At 31.3% G+C, this 26,554-nt stretch overlaps 1 protein-coding gene across 4 annotated transcripts in view; it reads right to left on the minus strand.

Moving 5' to 3' along the window:
• Window positions 1-13,348: 13,348 nt before the first annotated feature.
• Window positions 13,349-26,554, minus strand: part of LOC145323772 (uncharacterized) — an 83,224-nt gene continuing 70,018 nt past the window's right edge. For 2 of the 4 annotated variants that reach the window (XM_080166305.1, XM_080166303.1), the window contains 3 exons: window positions 26,253-26,349; window positions 21,846-21,966; window positions 13,349-15,204 (listed from right to left, as the gene is read on the minus strand). In XM_080166305.1, coding sequence (XP_080022431.1) covers window positions 21,855-21,966; window positions 26,253-26,349 — 209 coding nt within the window. In that variant the 3' untranslated portion in view covers window positions 13,349-15,204; window positions 21,846-21,854. The remainder of the gene's footprint in view (window positions 15,205-21,845; window positions 21,967-26,252; window positions 26,350-26,554) is intronic. The other 2 variants (XM_080166304.1, XM_080166302.1) reach the window with 1 other exon arrangement.

A 26,554-nucleotide genomic window follows, 5' to 3' on the forward strand; every position in this document is an offset into this window, starting at 1 on the left:
TTAATCATTATTTGACCAAAACTGTGGCAAAAATACTAACAAAACAGACCTTGTTCGACCTAGGATGCTCAAATAGTTTCTTTACAAGCCCAAGTATCTTTCTTCTCTAAGGAAAATTGCGACAATTTAAGAGCTTGATAAGAAAGTATTTCTTTGATAAGTAAGTAAGATTTTTATCCGGGAATTGTGACTGCTAGTCCAAAATTATGAAGATATGAGAGGTGGTGGGGGGGGGGGGGGGGGGGTTGAACTCCCCTTTACCCCCCCTCCCCATCTTAGACCTTCATGAATATATTCAATAAATATTGAAACAAAAAAATCACGCAACCTTGGCAATTTGTAAGAAAGAGGTTGCGTGGTTTTATTATAATATCATAATAGTGATACACCTCAGATGTAATTTTGATACTCTCTAAATCAACCAATACGAAAACAGTGGAAGTACAACCCACCCATATCATGGGTTATAAAATGTACAAAACATAGGGCTTTTGGTTAGGGGCCTTTCTAAAACCCAACCTTAAAAAAGCATCATGAAATGACACTTTGATTAAATTTACTTTAGTTTTTTTTTATAACAACGAACATACCAACTGTGAGCAGCAATTACAGATTAGTTTGCTGCGTTTATATTAAAGTAATAGATGTAGAATATAACTGGATAATATCACAGGGAAAATTATTAATTTACCTTGCTAACTTGGCTTGATCATTTATTGGTCAGTTTTACCCAGTAGGTTAGGAGGGGATGGGGTAAAAAAGGTGGAAGTGGGAATTGTTAATTTAGCCAGCTGTGTGTTTCACTTTATTAGAAATATTAAAAATCTGGTGTATGATCCAAGTAATAATATATCCATAATTAAAGGTTTAATTGATTTCGCACACTCAATCATTTGTTATCATAGGAAATATTACACCTTCATTTTGGGGATTGAGGGATAGGGCAATGGCATGATTAAAAAATTTAGGAGTGTAAAATCCTCTCTTTATTGACTGTTGTTGTTAATAGCGAGAGGAGGGAAGAAAGATAAATGATACCTTCTGACTAAGACCAAACTGCATAACTTTTGATTCCTGTGACGTCATATAATAATGAGGAAGATGAGAGGAGAAGTGGGAAAGAAAACCCCTAAAAAAGAGATGGAGAATATGACGTCAAAAGTGGTGCAAAAGTAATGCAGATTGTTCTTCGTCATACCTTATGTAGATTAAAATTAGTGGTTGAAACGTTTGGACACTAAACTTTATAGACCAACCAATCAAAATTCGACGAAAATCCCCAAAGTTGTTATGTCAACCAATAGGAAAACGTTATTATACAACTTTGGGGACTAGTGTAATAAACAGCCCCTTTTCCCTTTCTCTTTGGCCATATCCCTCTCTGATTTTAATAGTACACGGGACGGAAACACGAACAATTATTCCGCTAGTTTGATTGGCTTATACTTATCTAGCGGCTACGCTCCTGAAGGCCTATTGTAGTACTTGAGATTGGGGGAGGGGGGTTGTCCCACCATTTTAAAATTTTTGGGAAGGGTTATTTTTGTGTCCTAAATTTGTGTTTCAAAACTTCTTTTCTTAAAAAATCCCCAGTCAAAATCATGAATTTCATATTAAGATAATTTTTAAAAAATTTGGGGTAAGGGTGATATCTTTCTAAAGGCGATTTCTCTTGGGAGAGTGTAGGTACTCTGTCTCAAAATAGTTTAAAACCTTCTCGTGACCTAAAAAAGCTTTACTATAATTGAGAACCATATCGGGTCAACTAGATCCCTTGTAACACACAGGCAGACATCCGTTTACTTTTATATAAGGATTATATTAGCGTGTAGGACAAACGAACATTAAGACCTGTAGAGTGTTGTAACTGATAAAGTAGAGTATTAATGCATAAGTCTAAACGAAATTTTGCTACGCTTCCTAAATTGTACATAATTGTTATAGAAATCACCATACAAAGATTGAAATCGATAGGGCTTTGTTTTAATTAAAGAAAAGAGCTAACTGTCCCGTACAGACGGACAGACCCTAATTATAGAAAATTGTTTTTGATAAGGTGTGAATTAGCATATAACAGAGGGGAGGAGTTTTCTCAAAATATTAACTCGGTTAGATATCAGGAATCTTAAAGGATAAGACAATTGGACATAAAATGAAATAGATTAAAACCATTGGTTTAAACTTTTGGACTCACAACTTAATAATCCAACCAATTAAAATTCAATATAAAATTTTTGGGACTAGTGTAATAAATAGCTCAATATCCTCTCCTTCCCTATAAAGTCAAATGTACATTCAATTCCGATATTGCAATTTATTTAAAACCTTGACAGTTGTAAGATATCGAAAAATGCTGTTCCGAATTGGTTGTGCTTTTCCGGGAAGCTTGATGAATATCTCAGAGTTATTTTTATTTCCTTTAGAGGCTAGGGACGAGGGACTAGTTTATAATAAAATATTAAGGATAGTTTAATTTCTAGCGGCTGCGCCCCAGGAAGCCTCCAGGAGCACCTAAGGTGGGACCAAAAAAATTAACCCTCCTCCATTTTCAATTTGATTTTAAAAAGAAAAAGTACAAAATTCTTTCTTTTTTTGGAGGGGGGTCTTTTTTAAAATGAAAGTGTGGAAATACTCTGCCTGAAAATAGTTAAAAACCTTACCTGAACCTAAAGGAAGCTTCACTGTAAAGGAGAACCATATAGATTAGGAAAATCCTTCGCTACAGAGAAAAAAACCTACTAAATAAATTAACTTGTTTTCGCTTAACATCTAAATAAACACTATAAGGGGGGGGGGGCATGTATCTGCGATGCCCTAACCCTGTGAGGCTTCCATAGTTCTAATATAACCTAACCCAAACAGACCTAGGGTATAAAACACCCCCTTCCCTTTATTTTAAATTAGGGAGGGGAGGGGGGGGGGGGTGATAGGTTGCTTGTGCTCGACTAGGCGGTACTTTTTGGGAAAACCGCCCAATAATTGTTAATTTGCAAATTTGAAAACTAATTTACATGAAATTTGAGAGCTAAGGAGTTTTTAAATTTAAGCAAAAGTTGATTTTTAGAAAATTTAAAAAATCGAGTCTAAACTGCAATTCTGTCTGTTTTTATTCTAATATGTAGCTAAAACAACTACAAAAGGATAATGGAAAGAAAACGAAGTAGTGGGTTTTGTAGTATTTTACAGTAGCTTTAGGTAAATTAGGTAAAATTGAAAAAAAAATCAAAATTGAAAAAAAATCAAAATTGAAAAAAAAATTCAAAATGGAAAAAAAAATTAGGACTCCTGCGTTTGTCCACTCCGACGTTTGTCCCAAAAAACCTGCGTTTGTTCACTCCGACGTTTGTCCCACTCCTGCGTTTGTCCCACTCCGACGTTTGGGACTCCTGCGTTTGTCCACTCCGATGTTTTTCCACTCCTACGTTTGGGACTCTTACGTTTGACGGGAACCAGAATTATTCTTTATATTACTAGTGGCTTCGACCCTATCCTCGGAGAAATGAAAGATGTTGCACCACTCCTAAGGGGTGGAATATTTTTTTTTTTGGGGGGGGGGCTGTTGGTAGAGGTCCCCTAACATCTCATTCAAAATAGCCTAAAACTGAGAAGCACAACCTTGTCGATTAAGCAGCTACCAAGCTCGTATGCTTAAAAGACGGACAGACAGAGTTCTTTTTGTAATTAAGATAGAAGTACAATAAGGACATACGTAGGGAAGCAATATAAATATGAGATCACATGACAAAATAGTTCGTTATGTTTAAAAAATTGGTTGATATATATAAAATAGATTATTTAACCTTAAAGGGCATACTAATAAACAACATTTGAAATAATGACAAATAACCCTAAAAATCAATTTTAAAGATCAAGCAATTGAAAGATTCATATTAAAATTGTAAGTAAAAAAATCTATAAAAATACCTAAAATACTTGGTTATGGATATCTTGAAAAGTTATTAAAATGAATATTTACACTAATAATATAAAAGAAACAAACCTTTAAACGTTACGTACTACTACACCTTTATAGAGTTGCAGGCCAAATTTTGTGGGCTTTACAGTATTAGACGGACGTACAGACATACCATTTAGTTAATGAGTAGCTGCGCGCGCTATCCTAATAAACAATTACTATTATTCTGGCACACGAATCAATCAAACTCCCAAAATTGAAATATCAAGTTTCATGAAAAAGATCAGGTGCTAAGGTTAATGTTTATAACTAGCGGCTACGCCACTAGAGGCATCTAGAGACACTTGATGTGTGAGGGATAGGGCAATGTTGGGTTGGGGGGGGGGGGGTGAGGGGTAGGGCAAACCCCCAATTTTCAACTTTAGTTTTAAAAACAAAAAGTATGTTTTTTGAGATGGCCTTTTTTCTAGGCGCGATTTCTCTTGGGAGGGTCGTGGTACACTCCCCCAAAATAGTTACAAACCCTCCCTAGGAGCTATGAGAAGCTACATTGTAAAAGAGAATTTAACGGTCCAGCAGTAAGTGAGATTCTTTGCTACAGAGAGACATCCTGTTACTTTTTATAACAGAAAACTTCAAGGATGACGACATTCATGAGTAGCGAAGCACTCAAAAAAAACCTGGTTAGACAAAGCCTTACATATATTCATGTCATTTCTAAGACGACCAACAGACGAACGGAACAAGTAAATTATATTTTGTTATGCTATTTGGTATAAAAGTCGAGAAAATCACTTTTCCGACCTAAGTTTCATCTGACAGACAGACGGACGGCCATCGATTTAATTTGTATTATATACAAGTTTCCAGCTTCCTACAAATTAAATGATTGATTTAAGATGATTATCATGGACGTACTTAACAATTTTAGTTTTAGTTATAGAATTGCTATGCTTTTAAAGTCGTACTTTATCAACCTAGTAAACTTAATCATAAGTTTTGAATCAATCGGTTGATTATATCAAGTCAAAATGGCACAGATTCTAAGAGTTATTCAAAGCCCCCAATGAATGCGTTTTAGACTGAAAATTTTGCATTTCAGGCAAGTTTTTGTATGTATATTGTTTAATAGGTGTTAACACGTTACACATGAATAATATGATTTTAAATAGCGAAAATTTTCAAAAATTAAGTAATAGATATTCACAGAGATCTTAAGGTACAAGGCAATGGACAATAGATTGATGTATTGTAACCCCCAATTACGATAAACAAAATTAACCATTCTGTGGATTAAAATCTTTGGTGGAAAAATTTAGATACTAAAGGTTTGTGCAAATCAATCAACATTTGTTAAAAATCTCCAAAGTTGTTAGCCGACGATTGAAAATTCATGTTGATGAAATTTTTGAGACTAGTGAAATAAACAGTTTAAAGTACCTCTCTCTACTGAGATATTTATGTAAATTTATTATAGTCAAATTAAAATGGGAATGATTTTTATTATTCATTTTCCCATATAACAGCTCTGCTTATTATCATTCCTTTTTTTTCTCTAATATTTTTTAAAGTGAAGCTTTTCTGTAAAAAGTGTCGGTCCGTCCGTAGCAGTTAGCTTTTTAAATTAATTAAGGCATGTTAGAAATGACCTAATGATTTCAAACTTTGATGGTGATTCTGTAGAAGTTAGGTACGATTTAGAAAGCGTAGCAAATCTATAATCGTTACCAGAATGTCCGTACGTCCATTTTTTTTCTTTTTTACAACAAATTTTTATGTGATATAATTATCTGATTGATCTGATTTTCGGACAAAAAAGTACAATGTTATAAAGCGAAGCTTTTCTATAATCAAATCCTAAAAATGTATGTAAGTCCTTAAACATTATCCTGTATTTATGCAGTTTTTCAACAAATTTACTTAAAATTTTGTTTTTTTTGGCTAAATAATAAATTTAGCAGTTAGCTATTTGTTATGAACTCGTTTATTATCTAATATATTTTTGATAAGGTATTGGGGAGACCTCAAAGTTAATCAATAAAAGTTATGTTATTCTTAGTGAGCAGAAAATAGTTATTATTTTATTTTCTGTTAGAGACTTATGGTTAATTTAAATAAAGCTTGATTTAGTTTTTTTTATCTGTCTTTAAGACATATCACATCAAGCAAGCCAGTTGTATTTTTAGAACAATAAATATATTGAATAAAGATTCCTACTCAGTGAAATGAACCAATAAGAACGCAGTGAAGGAACTATCCGGCTATATCATCGTTTACAGAATGTACACATTTTGGTATGAGAGGGCAATATCTTTTTATTCTCATCCTGATAAATAAAACCAGCTGAAAAATAGTTAATTTCTTAAGATAGAGATAGTTTTTGTGACAAAATAAAGAATAAAATATAAATTCTTCTGGTAAAATGCCTTTTTACGTTGGATGGATTATTGTAGCTGACAGTTCATCTAGGGTTATAAATTTATTATCCCAATAGTCTAATTATACTAACTTACCTGCTCTTGAAAAAAGTGATGCTTTTCTGTAATTAGAGTTGGTCTGTCCGTCTGTATGTCTGGAACGTTTAGCTCTTTTTTATTTATGTATGATAGTATTGTCCTATTGATTTCAAACTTTGAATGATGATTTCTATAACAACATAGCAACTCTATAATAGTTTTTCAGCAAGTCCGTAAGTATATTAACAGTATCCTGTATTTAAGCAGTTTATTTACTTTATGTTTAGATTTAAAAATTAATATTCTGCTTTTTCAGTTTTGACACTCTATTTAATGTTCATTTGTTCACTGTTTCAAAGTTTCGCTTTTATGGATCTTATCCTCCTTGTTTAATTGATTTTTTTCTTATAAAAAATGCGCAACTTTTCTTAATAAATTGTGAAAATGTATGAAAAATATTAATATGATATTGTTAACTCCTATAACAGGTGAATAATTTCTTTCCCTTTTTCTATTCCAAATAACCCCTTTCAAAAAATGAATCGATCCTTCCCTTTCAAAACTTTTAATTTCTCCCCCTTTATTGATTTAGCCCATTCATCCCTTTTAGGCAATAAACAGGGATCTTAAGGGATAAGACAATAGACGATAAATTGATTTAACCCACAATTATGATAAACAAAATTACCCCTCAAAATTAACAAAAATTACCAACAGATGTGTTGATGTGGTTTTAAAACTTTGGGTACTAGTGAAAATTCAGCTAATAAGTTAGCTGATAAATTTAAGGGAAAAGAAAGGTTGTAGATTGAATAAAACCCTCTCCCTAATAAAATATACAATTATTTTTTTTGCTCATTACTTTTTATTGTTTCTGGCACCTCCGATAATAGGTAACACCCCCTCCCCCTTCCCCTAAACACATCCTACTCCCCCTTTGTTTTACCTCCGTTAAATTGGTCTGCAGTTCAGGGAGGGAGAGGACAATGAAGGATTTTGTTAATCTACAAATATTTCTCTCTACCCCCCCTGTAAGTCAGCTATCAACAGAAAGATTATGAATATTAAGAATTTGGGGGGATTTAATTACCATCCATTGTACTATCCCTTTAATCCTAACTATAAGTTATAACTATAACTCCTCCAGAGTTATACTTTTACTTCCCTGAATAGAAGGACCTACCCCATTTCTTCACCTAACAAGGATGAGGATATCTGTGAAAGCGAAGCTCACAAATGAACAAATCTGTACAAGCACTCAAAATTTTCAATTATTAACTGATTTTAGCTATGTACAAATGATCAAAATCTTTGGTCTTTGTGCTTTATTTTGGGTTAAAGAGTTGCCAACAATAGTCTAAAACCAACCCAAGTTTTATATTTCAAAATAAAAATTGCATAAAACCACTGTGGTAACTATAGCTTACAAAGAACTCTGATCGTTCAGTGATTGCTGAGATCTTAATGGACAAAATAAAATAAAAATTAACTACTTTATATAATAGGATAGAATAATTGATAATTTTTTCATTAAAAAAGTTTGATAGTTATTATCGTACTGAGTTTTGACATACTAACGCACAGACTCTTATCATAGAGTAGTTTTGCTCTTAATATCATAATATCAGAGGTCATCCCCTTGTTATATACTCCTCCCCCCAAATTCACCTCCTAACGGAGGTACCCCCCCCCTTCTCCTCCGATAAAAACCGCCTATATTTGTTTTGAGCGTGCTAATGAATAAATTGGTTAGTAGTTTGATTCAAGCCACCATTCAAAGCGTTGCAGTATCATGAACATGTATTTTGATTTTATATTTTTCATTTAAAATTATTTTTTTCATTTAAGATTATTTTTTCTTTAATTAAAATTTTTAAGTAAATCAATGATCAAAATAAGTAAAAGATTCATTAAGTAATTAATAGGTTTTTTTTTAAATTGGGCTATAATGATTATTTAGTCCTTAAAGCTTAATTGAAAAATAATAATTAGTTAAGAAATTTACATAAAAATAACACAACTCATCTATGCTTTATATTTTTTCTTTCTTGACTGTTTTTTTGTTAAAAATTTTAGGTCCTGATTTTCACAATTAACTTTACCTTTTTAAAATCATTTTGATAATTTTCTGGAATTTAAGGAAACATTAATTATTTACTTGAAATAATTATAAAGGTCATATTAAGAAATAAAGAGGCATATACTTTGATAGAACCTTTAAACATTGCTAGGCTTTTTATGTTTCAGGTTTGGTACACGTTTTACAAAATTTTTTAGAGAGCCATTGTTTTGTCTATGTAATCCAAAAAGTGATAAAATTTTATTGTGAAACAAAACAAGAGTAGAAGTTTATTTAGCAGCGCAGCTACCTTATAGTTCTGACATTCTGACAACGTGGTTTCCCTGGGTTAATATGAGATTTATAGTTGCTTGTAGGCCGAAGGAAACTACTGGTGTCATTATGTTATTTTCAACCAATAAGAAGATAGTTATTAAAAATCATCCACCAATAGGAATGGACAATAACTAAATAACCCGCCAATGACATGCAGCTATCTTCCACAGCCAATAGCAATTCGCCAATAACCTGAAGCTATTGATGTTAATTTGTAACAGCCAATGACAAGCAGTAAATCAAAAGAACAGCAAATTTGTAAGAGCCAATAAGAAACAGCCAACAGAAAACATCCAAAGAAAGAGCTAATACTAAACGGCCAAAAAATAGAGGCATTGAGCTGAATTTACGAAACTGAAGTGCTTATCGAGGGAATGCTTTAGTACATTAGCAGGTGCAACCGTCAATAATTTTAAACTTCTTTGAATCTAACTATTTGTTTATCTATTATTCTGCACATTAAAAATTAATAAAATGTTGAAAATATTTTTTCTTATTTCAGCCAATATATCAATAAGTAGCAAAAAGAATATAGCATGTTACTATGGCTTTTAGATTTTACTATATCGTTAATATTAGGATCTTTACAGACTGATACGAAATCGATAGGGTTCTACTAGGATTAAATTTAAGCGACTGACAAACACAATATTTATGTATAAAAGCTAAAGAATATTATAAATTTTTTAAAAGCAGAACTTTTTATGATTTTAATTTGGGCATGTTAGAATTGTTCTATCAATTTCAACAATTTTATGATGATTCCTGTAAGTACAATGATTTGGGCGAAGCTTCTCTATAATTAAAAGTCCTTAAACAGTATCCAGTTTATGAATTTACAATTTTGATCAGATTTATTTTATGTATTAATTTTCTTCTCATTAAGTTTTGGATAGTATCAATGTTAGTTTGTCCTACTTTTTAAAGCTTCACAAATAAAGTTTTTAAAGCTTCACTTTTATGGATGTTGTCATCCTTAGGTGTTGAAAATTTAGGGGAATTGATTTGTTATTCATATTTTGTTTTTATTTCTTATCCATTTTTTGTTTTTGAGAGTTTTTCAAAATATCATTAAATTGTTGAACGTATAAAAATTTTGAGTGGCGTAGCTTTTCTTAACTAGAGTATTAGCTGTCCGTCAAACCGTCTCACGATTTTAAAACCAACAAACCTTACTTATTTAAATAATTTAGATTAACGAACTACATTTTCATTTTGTCTAATTGTCTTAAGAATCGCAAATTCTAAAAGGAATAAAAAGGTCGATTGAAAAATTCTTAGTATAATAATAGATTTTTTTAAGGGATATATAATATTACCAATCTATTAACAATTAAAGAGTTGCTAAGCTTTCTAGTTAATACCTTATTGTTTAAGTAATCTTTACAATTATAATTGATAAATGCCTAAATCAAGTATGAGACGGACAAATAAACGTTCAGAGACATTCTATATGTAGAAAGGTTTTGCTTTTTAAAAGCGTAGCTTTTCTATAATTAGGGTCGGTCAGTCCTTCCGGATTCAAGGTTTGATTGTCCTATCTCTATCAAACTTTGCGTGGTGATTCCTGTAGTAGTTAGGTATGATTTAGAAAGCGTAGCAATTCTCTAATCATTACCAGAATGTCCGTACGTCCATTTTAAACATGTTGATTTTTAACTTTTTTAACAACACATTTTTATATGATCTAATTATCCCCGATTGATCTGATTTTTGGTATTCTGATTCCTGGGACAACAAAGTACAATAGTTTAAGCAAAAGCAACTCTATAATCAAGTCCTAAAAATGTAATTATGTCCATAAACATTATAATTCATTATCAAGCAGTTTTTCAACAAATTTACTTACAATTTTGCTTCGACTCTTATACATTTATTTTCTGATTATTCAGTTCTGACACTACACAAGTGTTAATGTCCGTTTGTCCTACCATTTCACTGCTTCGCTTTTATGGATGTTGTCATCCTTGTTATAATAAAAAGATTATTTTAAATTTCTATCTATCTCTATTAGCTACTAAAGACATTTGATAATTATTGATTTTGTACGATTAATAAACAATCATAAGATTATACAAAGGACAATTAGGTCTATAATTAGCGCAGCAATAACAATCTAATAACATTTTTTTTGAAAAAGAATAGTTATGTATTATACTCAAAAAGAAACCGATTTCCATACTTTGACAGGTTATGACTATAGATCATGTAGCTTAATTAATTGGTTTTATATTTTAAATACGGGGATTATAATCAAGCAAGAAATACAATAAAACCATCTCGGATGAATGGAAGGACATTCTGCCATATCCTAGTTATAGAGTAGCTGCGCTACTTAACGAGTAAACTTTACAAAATATCATCAATATAAAACATTTTTTACAGTTTTAAACTTTATCCGAGCAATTTTAGATAATAATATGATAATATTAACTGATAACGATAGATAATAAATGAAATGTTAAAATACAGGGTGATTGAAAAAATGCGGTTTAAATATTTCGAAATAAAAATGTATAATTCAAACTTTTAAGAAGAATTAAAAATTTCAAGTAAAAAAGGCTGGCATATTTTTTCAATCACCCTGTATCACCTGTAGCAAATAAAAGTCGTCCTAATATAATAGAAAAAGAAAGTCTCTAATATGTAATAAAAATTAAAGTTTACATACTATGCATTTAAAACACAAGCTTGTGAAATATAATAATATAAAAATTGGAATGTCTGCCTTCCACTTTTTCGACCCCCAAGAAATAAACCCTCTGGAGAAAATGTGATCACGCCACTGATTTAAAGTCATTATATTTTACCAGGTTCAAATGCTACGAATTCTTAAGGTTCTTGAAAATCACATGTATTTTAATCAATTCGAATCGAATAGTTTTAAAAGCATTTCTATTAATTTAGTACGTTTTTTATTTGCCATAATTTGATAGATTTTTTTTATAATGATTAACAAATACTAAAACTTTTTTTGTAAAACTTTACAGGGTATAACAAAAATTTCTCTAACAAATAAAAATAAAAATTTCTAATGGAATGGTCAGATTTGGGACTTATTAAAACTTTTATTTAGCCTTTTAAACAAGGTACATAACATCGAAATTGTTTAAATCTAAAAATTGATACAGAATTTAAAAAGAATTATTTGATAAACTATGTAATGGCAATGATAAGTAACATATTTGTAAATCACATTTGGGAAGATTTAAGATGAGCTGAATTTGAATTTCCGAATGTGTGCCCCGTTTCCTTGGTTTTCCGTATCCTATCTCAATATTTACTACTAGCTAAAAAATTCAAACTTCAAAAAAAATCTAAATTTGAATGTATAAACGATTTATACATTATACATTAAAAATTTAAATTTTTTAAAATTTAGATTTTTTTTGGAAGTTTGAAGCTTTTTTAGCTAGTAGTAAATATTGAGATAGGATGGGGAAACACCGAGGAAACTGTGTACACATTAGGAAATTCAAATTCAGCTCATTAGATTTAAATGAGGGGATAAAGGAATGGGACAATGAACTAGAAAATTATATTTACCCAATTTTTAAGTGCTAAATTTTGTCTTTGGTAACTTGGTGCAGAAATTGTTAAACTGCCATTGTCCCCTCCATCCCTGTTTAAATTAAAACTGACTAAACTTTTAACAATTAATGAATTTTTTATGTCACACCATCTTTTTTGAATTCAACCCCAAAAATACAGAAAATTTATAAATTCCACTTGTATCAAGAATGGCCGAAAAAACAAGTAGAAAATTAAATATTTTCTGTTCAGGGTAATTTTGCACAAAAAGTCAGATGTTGTGACAAAAAAACTCTGTGAATCATATTTAAACTATTTGCACAATTCAGGTTTATTAATTAGTGCCTAAAAATTACAAAAAATTAATAAAAAATAGGATTTAAAAAAAATATAAAATGAATATCTAAATGATTTTTATGCAGGATTTTTAAGTATGGTTAAGAATGATTTGGTACAAAAATGAGCAAAGAAATTTAAAAATCAGGTTAAAAATTTTATGATATGAAACCAAAAAGTACAAAAAAATAGTTTTAATTCAATCAATCAAAAAATACATTATCATTTTAATAATTCCATTTTAAGATTGGGTAAAATGTAACATTGTTAAAAAATTCACGAACATTGCATTCAATGGCAGCAAAACTTTTCAAAGCAAATATTTATGGTCTATTGACCCTTCCCTTTTAGGGCCAATGGGAGGTTTATTAAGATCTTTCTAATCCTGACTATAGACCAAGCTTAAAATAATTTGTAGAGTAGCTCTGCTGTATGAAACACTACCTAATTTTACATTTAGTTTTGATCTGAAAATGATTATTTGGTGCTTTACCTTAAAGTGCCTAGCGAGCTTGAATCCCTCCCCACTTATTTTAAATATAAATTTAAAATTATTTTACTTAATGCCTAACCCCTGTGAGGGGCCCTAACTAATCCTGCGATGCCCTAACCCTATGGGTCTACCCAGTACCTAATATAACCTTACCTAACTAAAGTAAAAATCAAACACACGAAAAACTTCCCCGCTTTATTTTCAAAAGCTTTGGGGGTTCAATGCTCGATTAGGCACTTTGGTGGAAACCGCCTATAATTTTATGTAGTCAAAAATCTAATTTTAAATGGTCGATGAATTATGAATCACATTAAAAAGTTTAAATTGAATTATTTTTCGAATGTAAAGGACAAAATTACATTAATTTTTACAGTCAGTATTTACTTGTTTAAGTACTCTGGCAAAAATTATCTGAGATTTAAACCCATTTTTATTCTGTTTTTAAACTTCTGGCATCCAAATTTGATTTAACTTTTAAAGAAATTGGAATTCAAATCAAGGAGGAACGTTTGACTTTGAATTACACTGGTCCCCAAAGTTTTATAGATACTTTTTTTAATGGTTATTAAAGTTTGGGTGCTTTTATTTAATTTTGGTTGGTTGCTTCCAAGCATTTTTACCATTAACTTTAATCTACAGAAGATGTTATTTTGTTTATCATCATTGGGAAATGTAATAGAAATCCTAGAATAAACTATTTTCCTCATATTCAATAAAAAATCATAAAATACTTTTTTGGATGAATATTTTGGTAGTAAAAACAGCATTTAAATGGATAAATTTTTTCAGAATAATCATTGCTGGGTAGTAAAGGTATTTGGTACAATTTTTATATTTTTACAAAAAAAACTTAAAAATGGTTTCTAATCTATAACATGGAAGAACATCGGAGATAAATTCTGGTTAAAATTTGAGAAAATTTTGAACAATTATTTTACGGTATTGATAACTTTTTCACATATGAGTGTCTGAATAATTTTTTTTTCTCTCTCGTTGTGTTTTTATTATCACCTTATATTGCTTTTTTTTTATAACAATTTTATCTATTTAGTTTTATAGATTGTATAATACGTCACAATATTTAAGTTTAATTTTTTATCACTTTTAGATTATATTCCATTTTGATTGAATTAATGAACAATTGTAATGTATAAGGTTTTATTTTGTCTAAAAATATTTGCTGAAGGGGAGGTGGGAAATTTTGTAAATATCTCGTAATCTAAGTATCTTGTACATATAGAGACATCAATAAAAGCTAAAATCGTACAAAGCTTCCTGAAAGGAAACCTAATTAAATAAAATATAACTTTTTAGGAAGTTATATATAAGTCTTTGATTTTCTAAGATTTTTCTGTACTAGATTCTTAGATTACGATATTTATAAACCAATCCCACCCTTGTTATTGTATCAATAATGAATTTTCTTTCCTGTCGAAACCGTTTAATATCCGCTGGATTAGGACCGGTTCTGAGCCATACCGAAAAATCAAGCATCGTATCATATTATAGAAAATTTTCTAAGAAAAATAAAATTCAAAGCATATTATTAATACCAGTTTTGTTAACCGGGCCTTAGGCTCCTTGGGGCTAACAAAACTGATATGATACTTTTTAGTTTAACCATCTATAATACGATGCGATAAATAACTATTAAGTATTGCTCAAAAATCAATATTATAATCTTTTTTGATTATTTTAAAAACCTTAGCAAATATTTTTAGACATGAGGACATTTAATTTGGCATGTATTATAATCAGGTTCTAATTTAATCAACATAATTATAACTTTGTAACTGCAAAAGAAAAATATCCTTTTTCTTGGGTTCAGGCCAGGTAAAAGGTAAACCAAGGATTTTAATTAGTTTTAAGTATTTTTAAATTTAGCAGGGAATTAATGTCAAAAAGATATTTTTCTTTTACAATTATTTTATAAAATAAAAATTATTTTTTAGATATTTATGAATAGTTGTAAGGATTATAAACATTTGAGTTCCTTTCAATATTTCTCATTCTGTTAAGCTCTCTCTCCCTCTCCCTGGGATCATAGGGCATACGTCCCTGCCCGTGCTGACCGTACCTAAAATATAAAAGCTAAGTTTAGAGCTTCAATCATATTTTTTATTATAAGATTATATACATTTTTTTTGGATGTTGCACCAGATTTTTATGTAATTGTATGATAAAGTGATACTCGAAGCTGGCTAAAATAACGATACCCCCTATCCCCTTTACTTCATCCCCTCCCCAACTACTGGATGACCGAACTGACCAATAAATAAAGTACATACTAGCAAGCTAAATTGACGACAAATTTTCTCCTGGCAATATAATCATTTTTATATGATCATTATTAAGACAAAACATGTTTTTTCCTGCATATTAAGGCTGTAATTTTTCAGAAACTTTACAAAATTATTTGAAATTGCAGAAAACGATTATGGAAAAGAGAAAATAAAATAATATGAAAATAATCTTCACCAAACCTCTTAATTTGAAAAGATTAAAAAGGTTGCGTGATTTTAAGTTTTTTATTTATTTATTATTGTATGATATTTTGTTATTGTTTATCTTTTAAACGCCCCTTACCCTATTTCTAGAATAAAAAATATTTTTTGGGGTTAGTGAAGGGGATATTCAAAACGGGGTATTTCTTACTCTACTGCAAAATAGCTAAAAACCTGCAAGATTATTACACAGCTTCCCTGAAAATGCAGAACAATTTGTCTGGTAATTTCCAAGATCTTAAATAACAAACAGACAAATCAACCTACTACTAAACGTTTTTTTCTATTTTTTTATGTAAAAATGAATATATTTTTGACTTTATCATCGCAACTAATATTTTGTTAAAAGAAAGTCAATTGCCATGAAATTATCTGTATTTAATAAACCAATAAAGAAAATCATTCTGTTTTTTAGCCAGCAAAACTACTGTATATCTATAATTCGAAATGTTAGAGACACAATAGTTTTTCTTTAGAATAATAGTTTCCCAAGATTTAAAAATCTAAAAAAATAAATAGCTCAAAAACTTCCAGGGACCTATTTGAAGATTCTTTAAAACTTAATCAGTTCACTAGTTTACGAAATCTTAAGCTACAGACAACAAACCTTACTTCTTATAAAATAGGATAATTATTTAGACTGTCAGCCGTGAATTTTTAGTGCGGCTCAGCTGCGACATTGCAAAATATCGCGGTCAACGGTTGTTGATAAAATTATCCACTGCGGCTGCCGAGCCCTGGTGATTATAACATCATTGGATGATCATTAATCATTCATCTTATTGTTTATCAGGGATTACAGGGATAGTACCAATAATAGATATATAATTACTTGGATGTTGCACCAGATTTTCATGTACTTTAATAAAATGATACCCATTGTACACCCCCTAATAATCGATATATAATTACTTGGATGTTGCACCAGATTTTTATGTACTCTAATAAAGTTATACCCACGGCTGGCTAAAAAACGATACCCACCAACGACCCCCTAATAATCGATAAATAATTACTTGGATGTTGCATCAGATTTTCATTTACTATAATGAAGTGATACCCATTATACACCCCCTAATAGTAGATATATGATTACTTGGATGTTGCATCAGATTTTCATGTACTATAATGAAGTGATACCCATTATACACCCCCTAATAGTAGATATATAATTACTTGGATGTTGCATCAGATTTTCATGTACTATAATGAAGTGATACCCATCATACACCCCCTAATAATCGATATATAATTACTTGAATGTTGCACCAGATTTTCATGTACTGTAAAAAAGTGATACCCACGGCTGGCTAAAAAACGATACCCACCAACGATCCCCTAATAATCGATAAATAATTACTTGGAGGTTGCACCAGATTTTCATGTACTCTAATAAAGTTATACCCACGGCTGGCTAAAAAAACGATACCCACCAACGACCCCCTAATAATCGATATATACCCATTATACACCCCCTAATAGTAGATATATAATTACTTGGAGGTTGCACCAGATTTTCATGTACTATAATGAAGTGATACCCATCATACACCCCCTAATAATCGATATATAATTACTTGGATGTTGCACCAGATTTTTATGTACTATAATGAAGTGATACCCATCATACACCCCCTAATAATCGATATATAATTACTTAGATGTTGCATCAGATTTTCTTCTACTCTAATAAAGTGATACCCCCGGCTGGCTAAAGAAAACGATACCCACCATGACCCCCTAATAATCGATATATAATTACTTGGAGGTTGCACCAGTTTTTCATGTACTCTAATGAAGTGATTCCCCAGGTTGGCTAAAAAAAGCCATACCCACCATGGATACCCATTCCCATACCATCTCCTCCTACTGGATGAACGAACTGATCAATAAATAAAAGTATTAAGCACGAGGGGGCTAGGTGTCGCTTTTGGTACTAGACCTCTCTCCACGCACCTTTGAACATACATACAATCCTTATGATTGCGGTGTAAAGCATCCATTCACCCATCAGACAACCAACTCTCTAAGATGCACGACCTTTGTCTGAGAAGTCAATGATATCAATAAATAAGGTCCATATTAGCAACCTAAATTGACGACCCTGACAGTATATCCACGTATTCTATATCTATTACACCGATATTCCTAACCTTACATAATATAGTTATTACGCTAGATGGTCAATCATATAAAATAATCCACCAAACGGAATTTCTAATAAATATAATTCCTTATATAAAAGGATGTCTGTGTGTCTCTTTATCTGTCTGTTTGTACCATAGGATCTCGCTAACCGCTGAACCGATATGGTTCTTTTTTTCAATGCAGGTTCAATAAAGGTTTATAACTATTTTGTTACAGGGTACCACCAATCTCCCAAGAGAAATACCCCTAAAAAATAGAGTATAGAGTCACATATGATTCAATTCCTAAATAACTATTTTTGACTTTATAATATAATAAAGTTTTCTAGATATTTAACTGTCTATAGCTGACTTTTTATAATGCTAAACTAAAAAAAAACTAAATTCCTATTGGTCTAATGAGGGCATTGTTCATCTAGACCTTGTATATTTATTACCTACACACAGATTGATGAATTACTATATTTGGTGTTCATAGAAACTCGCTAATGTTATATTTATCTTTACTATTAGGTTGCTGTTTTTCTGTAAGGCATACTGAACCATTTTTAATTATACTAGAGACGTTAAAAAGCTAAAAACTTATCTGCTTTACACACAATTAAGATTAGGGGGAATGTCTTGGCCTATATACTAAGAGATATAAGTTTTCCAGAATTGTAATGTAGGGAGTAGATTTGAAATCTGCATCATATTTTAAGGATTTTTTATAAAATTCGTTTTTTGTATAATTCTTTATCTAAAAGCGGAAATACAAATTAAGTTAATTAATTTTGGCATCCGTGATTGGTGGATTTAAAAAATCTGCGCTCTGATTGGATGTCGTACATCATTCAACCAATTAGAGCGCAGGTAGTTTAAAATCCACCTATCCTATTGGTCAAAATTAATTAACTTAAAATGTATTTCCGCTTTTAGATAAAGAATTTTACAAAAAACGAATTTTATAAAAAATCCTTAAAATTTGATGCAGATTTCAAATCTACTCCCTACATTAAAATTCCGGAAAACTTATATCTCTTACTATATACATGCAAAACTCATTCACTAAAGGCAAAAGTCGTGCAATTAAAGTGTTGGTTATTTGTTGGGTGTTCTTAGTAACACAACAAGGTACCAAAATCTGATTATATTAAGTGGAAGAACAAGACTCAAGAGGACAGTGATATTCATAAAAGCACAGCAATACAAAAATCTAAAGGGATAAGACAATGGCCGATAAATTGATGTATATCTCTAATGATTATAAACAAAATTTCCCCTTATGTAGATTAAAATAAGTTGTTGTTGAAACGTTTGAATACTAAATATAATAAGTCCCCAAAGTTGTTAAGCCAACGAATAAGAAAACGTTATTATAAACCTTTGGGGACTAGTGTAATAAACAGCCCATTGTCACCTCTCTCATTGGCAGCAATAACAACTTTATTTGAAAAACAAGAGAGATTTGATTCAATAATATTGATAATATTTAGGTCAGTCTTGATCACTTTTATTAAATACCATTTATCGACAATGACAATTCAAATAAAAAATATTTAAGATCTTTAAACAAAGAGATACATTCACTCAAATCAGACAGACTGACGTAGTTACAGAGGGTCTGAATTATAAAGCACCTTCGCTATAAAAAAAGGGTTAAGTAAAGAAAATAAATGAGAAAATACAAATATAAATAACATATTATTTATCCAATAATAAAGTTAATCAGTCATTACCTGGTATATAGTAGCTTTATTATTTTTTTTACATCTTACTAATATTTAGGAAGGGAGAGGACATTTGTTTGTAAATTATACTGGTTCCCAAAGTTTTCTAAATATTGTCTTATTCCTTGGTTTAAAATCTTGAGCAATAAATTTTGATTGGTTGGTTAAAACTAGTCCAACCAATCTACAGAAGAGTTAATTTTATATCTCTGAGGACGGTTGATAACAATTTAAAGTCAGACCTTTTGAAGACAACCGTCCCTTTGATTGCACGACCTTTGTATGGAAGTCTTAACTGTTTGTGGTAATAAGTTTCCATGACATTTCCCCTATTTTAACTTGATATGGCAGAAGTTGGACCAATTTTTAACGCCTAGTTATGACACTGCATTGGGACGAGATTCGAATCTATCACCTTCCCAATAACTCGAGCGAATCCTCTAGGTGTTAAATATTTATGGATAGAATTTCCCCCTCTCTTTTTCCCTCTCTGATTCTTATCCTATCATTTATCAAAAAACTTTGTTCCTGTGATATTCATTCAACGTCCTTTCATTTCTTATTTTTGACAATTTTTGGGTTTTTATGAAACGAAGCTACTCTATAAGAACAAGCAGTGGTAGGGAAAAAGTAATTAATAAGGGAGAGGGGGGGGGGTGTCAGTAAAGCCACTTCTCCAACAATTGAGGTGCAGCCATCAGAAAGCTTTGATTGTTAATTCAGGTTTATTTTGCATGATGGTTACTATATAAACCAGATAAAATTAAGAGCGTAGTAACTCTATAATATTTACCAGAAAGTCTGTTATTGACGCTATATAATTAAGTCATACCATATTATTCATCCTGTAGATTGAACTTAATTTTGATACGATGATACTGAATTTTTAAAAATACTTTTATATAATGCTTGTTAATTTTAATGAGTGGGCTCCCTCTATATTTGATGTCCGTTTGTCTGGCTGTCTAAATTTGTTGAGCATAGCTTGAATGTATATTGTCATCCTTGTTTAAAATATATCCATGGAGTACGGGTACATTTACTGTATATGTGCATAATATGTAGGTCAAGATTGAACAATAGATGTGGTGCTTTTCCTAAAAGTGCTTTGTGGATCAATAAATTCCCTAGCCCCTCCAATTTTAGTAATATTATGAAAATGAAATATGCCTAACAACTGCAGGGGGACACAACCCTGCGGGGCTACTTAGTAGACAATATATCCTTACCTAACTTAACCTAATTTAATAAACAAGCAAACCAAAAACAATCACCCCCATTTATTTTAATTAATTTTTATTATGGGGGAGGGGGGGGGGGTGGTATCAGAGCTCAACAAGGCACTTTGAGGGAAAACGCCAAAGATTTCATGAAATTGATCTCAAGAGAAATTCCAATGTGAATTTGTTTAGAGAAAATGGATAGATAGATAGATAGATAAATAAATAGATAGATAGATAGATAAATAGATGGATAAATAAATCAATGGATAGATATATAGGAGAAAGATGGATAGATTAAAATGTGCTTAGTCGAGCACAGACATTTTTAAAAAAAAGGAGGGAGGGAGTTTTTTATTGGTGTTTGTTACTTTAGGTTAGGTTAGTTTTGGTTATGGTACTGGGTAGCCGCCCAGGGTTAGGAAACTGCAGGTATGGTCCCTGCAGTTTAGGGGAAAGCACCAATATCTGCTTTTAACATTCATGATAAAATTAATAGGAAAAGCTTTTAATATAAATGTCCATGGTATTTATCAATTATGAAAAATCCGCAAGTTTAAAAAATTTGAGGGTCATTTTTTTTAATTGAGAGATTTTTTTTCTTTCCCAATATTGTTAAATAAACCTTCCCTGGACCAGTAAAGGAAAACTAGATTGGTACAGCGGCTAGTGAGATATTTTGCTACACACAACGAGACAGTTGGACATTCTATAACTTTTATATAAGGATTAGAGTAAGAGTACATGGCTTTGGTCTTATTTACTACGACATTGTTAAACATTTATATATTCAAAGCCTTCAATTGATATCAACCCAGATTTGAAATTGAGATCCTATATTTTACTGTCTTTATTCCAGGCATAAAATTCATACATTTAGGTTGATAAAAGCGGTATTTATATGCATTTTAAAATTCCAAGTAATGGGGAAGGTAACCTTTGACTGTAAATTATACTGGTACCCAAAGTTTTAAACATGTTTACTCAATTAAAAACGTTGGGTACTCTTAAACATTCCATCATTTTTTCCCAATTTTTGCTAATGTGAAATACTTTCTTTGCACTTTTCATTTTCCTTTAACTAAAAGATCTAATTTTATTTTGGATTAATTTTGACCTAATTTGATAAGACTTATACTTGTCTGAATTAGGGAAGCTTTCTTCGTGGCGGGTCCCCTTGTCCCCCATAGTTTTCACGGGAGAAATACTCGCCCCCATCGCTACCAGGGGGGCGCCACGCCCCATCAGGCTTACGGGACCTTTCAAGTATAATATAAAGTATAATACAAAAAAATAAAAAGTTAAATAAAAATTGATTGTTTTTTTATTTTTTAATAATCCTTTTCAATTTAATTTCATCTTCAATATGATCTATTATTTGGATATGGATTTGATATTAAGTTCTGTTTCAATGCCAGTATTTGTCAAAATAAAGACAGAGGACCTTAGACTTTCCTACATATTGAATAAAAACTTTGGGTACATTTATTAAATCTAGTTTGAAAAGTATAAAACCTTTTGTGTCCAGACTTTTCCACAATTGTTATTGATCGACAGAATGGGTAATTTTGTTTAAAGTAACTTTGATTGTACAATAATTTATCGTTCATTGTCTTACTTTAGATTTTAGGGCTGTGTTAAAAAAGGTCTAAAGCCATCTCATAATGTTTAGAAATAAGTAACATTCATAAAAAAAATGTTATCAGAATATTTTTATTTCTTTAGTTATGACTAGCGGATGCACTCTAAGGTATTTGGAAGAGCAGAAAAATAACCTAAAACCATACCCAGACTTATTTGTAAAATAATAAAATAGCCTAAAACCATCTCAGGACTTATTAAAAGCCTTATTGTAAAGTAGAACCATATCGGTTATAGCAGTTAGTGTTAAATCCTTCGTTACAGACAAAAAGCTTACTTCTTTATATGATAGGATATCCTCTCCAATTTCTTTACTAATTGAGGACAAAGACCTTTAATTAAAAATTGTTTTTTTGCAGGAAATCTCAAAAAGTGCAAAAAAGGAAAAAAACATTAGTTAGTAAAAAGTCAGGAAGTGGGGTAGGGGGAATGAATTCAGGGTTCTAAAGGGATAAGAAAATGGCCGATAAATTAATGTACATCCCCAATGATGGATGGTACACAAAATCACTCCTTCTGTAGATTAAACTTAGTGGTTGAAATTTGTTGACACTCAACTTAATAAACCAAACAATCAAAATTCCCAAAGTTGTTAACCCAACAAAAAGGAAAACGTTATTGTAAAACTTTGGGGACTAGTGTTATAAACAGCCCATTGTACCCTTCCTCACTGGTATGAGAAGGTTTAATTAATCTAAACCCTATTCTCTTCCTCCCAATCCACCAAAATATTTTACCAACGTCTAAATTACTCACTCAATAATTTGGGGGGAAGGTAAATTTATCGACCATTGTGTTATCCCTGTAATACCAGGTAAAAAATGCACTCTTCACTTGGTTGTAACTTTTAGTAACATGTCGTTAAGAGTGTGTCTTCAGAAATACAACAACAACAAAAACATAAATTGCAGGTATTGACAATAAATCACTAAATATCATGATGTTATCATTTATCTTTGTTTTTTAGGGGGGATATAAACCACCCCATAATAATTTTTGAAGATGAATAAAGTCCCTCCACAGATTATGACGTCATACGATAGAATAGCCAATGAGAGGCCAGTATACACTGTAATTGACCAAAATGGTAAAATTTATGCTGGCCTCTCATTGGTTATTCTATCGTATGACGTCATAATCTGTGGAGGGACTTTAATAATCTTCTCATTATTGGAGAAAAACAAGGATTACAGCATCCATAAAAGCGAAACTCTAAAATTAAACGGTAGGACAAACAAAAATTAACAAATTTAGAGTGTAAGAACTTAATATTTAAGTAAAAAGAAGTTTCCAACCATGGACGTACTGATATTATGGTAACATTTATAGAGTTGCCATACTTTCTAAATCGTGCCTAATTGTTCCGAGAATCATCGTACAAAGTTTGAAATCATAGGGACAATTCTAACATGTTTTAATTATCGATAGGAGCTAACCGTTACAGACGGAAGGTTCGAGCCTAATTACAGAAAAGCTTCACTTTTAATAACTTTTTTTCTAGGTTTAAAGACCTTTCTTTACTAACTCAATCTTGTAAACTATTTCTTTTCATATAATGTAAGGTTTGTTCATACTTGCTCCGCTATTTATAGACATAATTGTTTCAGGTTGTATGAACATCAGATATTTTATATCAACTGAAAATCGATTTCCCATTTGTTCCCTAATTTCCAAAGTTGTACGACAATTAACCCAACTATTGCAAAAGCTATTTTCAGCTACATCATCATTAATTTAAAAATAAATAATAAGACGACTTATTATACATTATAAATTAATTGTTTTTTTGAAGTTTCAAGATGTTTTAGCTAGTAGTAAATATTGAGATAGGATGAGTTTGATACGTACAAAATCGGAAACTAAGATTCAGCTGACCATATTTTATATATGTATGCAAAGGATATAGAATACGTGGATATTGTGATTTATTCTCGCGTACCCTGCAATAAAATGTTTCTCCCAGCTGGCTAATCCCACTTACGACTTTACCCCATACCCTCCCCTGACCATAGAGGAACGTATTGACCAATAACTGATGACTATATTAGCAACCTAAATTGAAGACAAAAAAGTTTCCTGTCACAATATCCACGTATTCTATATCCACTTTGTTTGCACATCGTTATAGAAAATGTCAATATATGTATTTTTATATCTGCTCTCTTTACTCATACAGTTTTATTTTAATTTTTATGAATTAAAAGCGAAGCTTTTTATACCTTTTTTTTACTATTACCTCGTAGGGGCGGGATTCTCATTCGATTAAAGTGATCATCTAGTGAATCATCCACGTGTAATCGGATGCGATACTCTAACACCCAGGGATAATAGGTTAAGTAACATCCATCAGACAACCAACATTTTAATTGCACGACCTTTATCTGTGAAGTCCTAGCTGTGCATTGTAGTGAGTTGCGCCTGTTTAAGTGACAAGGAACCATTTTTAACGTCTTTAGTTATCAAGTTGCAAGGCATCCCTATAAGCAAGTCTTAGAAATGTAAGTATGTTCATATTTAGATAATTTAAGTAATATATTGTTGAATACTAAATGCTTTGTTACTCTTTATATATTTGTTATTGTATATTATTTGTATGCCTTTCTGATTTTTTAAGCTTCACATTTATAGATGTTGCAATCCTCTTTATTTCCATGTTTTTCAAAATAAAAGGCTACTTTATAACTAGATAATTCGTTCAACGTCCTTACATCAAACCACATTTAGATTAACGAATCTTCAATAACTCTTTGTCCCAAAATCTGGTTATGAAAAACCTTAGTCACTACATTTTACTAATACTGTATTATGATTTATTGTTCAGTTTTCATAAAATTTGTTAGCTTATTGTGCTATTTATATGTGGGACTGTGTGTGTTGCTTGTGTACCGCTGAACCGATAGGGTTCTCTTTTTCAGTAAATTTTCTCATAGGTCAAGAAAGGTTTATAATTTTTTTGGAGGAGGTTAACACCACCCTCCCAAGAGAAATCGCCCCCCAAAAATATGAAACTGGCCCCACTAAAAATATAAGTGGAGGGTCGACCTCCCCTCCCCCCTTTAAACTCAAGATCCCCTAGATCCCCCCCTAGCGGATGCAATCGTCCTTGTTTTATATGCAAGCCAACTTTGGTCTTTATGGTTAGATTATAAAGGTTTTATACAAGGATAAAGGTATAGGACAATATACTATGAATTCAACTATAACAAGTTCTTCCCCAATAACACAAGTTGTAGCTGTGTTTAGTGCGCTATAAAAATGGGGATATATGTCACCGCTTTTGGCCTACCTATTCTATTGACGTCATAGTAGAGTAAGAGGAAAAGAAACCCCCTAAAAAAGAAATGGGGTAAAGGGTAAATTTTCTGAGTCTAAAGAATAGGTAGGCCAAAAGCAGTGACATCTTTTCCCATTTAGCTAGGGCTTTATAGACATCTACATACCAGTTTTGACCGTCACAGTTCTTCAAAATGTGAAAGATTTATTTTTCGTCCATTATCCTATCCCTAGATCCCTGGTTTTATGCCAGAAATAAATAATCTTGGGAAATGAAAGTGTCAGCGAATGCAAAATTATAAAAAAAAATTCATCTAACTTTATATTTTTAAGTACACAGGTTCTTAACAAGTCTTTTGATAAGTTGGTCTGTCAGTAATGAACTTGTTTGTTTCATCACGTCAAAATGGAGGGTTCCAAAACCTATTTCTAGCCCCTGCGGGTTCCTATCCCTGAGGAGATCCCTTGCTTAATCAAACCAAAACTTAAATAAGCTTTAAAAAATGTAATTTAAAAAGTATTCTTAATACCGAAAAGTCAAAATTCACACCTAAAAATTTGGTGGAAAGATGGAGTTGTCATTCTTTGTCCTATCCCTGTATCCTTGTCTAAAAAAAAGGAGTTTTAATACCTGTATCTGTCCATGGGAACCTGGCACGAAGAAAGTGTGATTGTGATGTTTCCCCTCCAGGAGCCCCTCCAGGGCAGGTTCGATGCCCCTGCTCGACCTAGGAAGAAAATTTTATTTATAAATATTTGGTAAGACTGGGAAAAAATTTAGGTTCTAAAACTTTATTCTAAATCATCTACCTCAATTTAGGACTATTCCAAAATTGACCTACCTTGAACACAGTAATAGTGTCTGACTGATTATGACGTAACAAAAAAAATAGCCAATGAGAGGCCACTATAAATTTTACCATTGGTCAATAA

This window comes from Acartia tonsa, chromosome 7, assembly GCF_053477335.1.
Source record: "Acartia tonsa isolate MP-2025a chromosome 7, ASM5347733v1, whole genome shotgun sequence".
NCBI lineage: Eukaryota > Metazoa > Arthropoda > Copepoda > Calanoida > Acartiidae > Acartia > Acartia tonsa.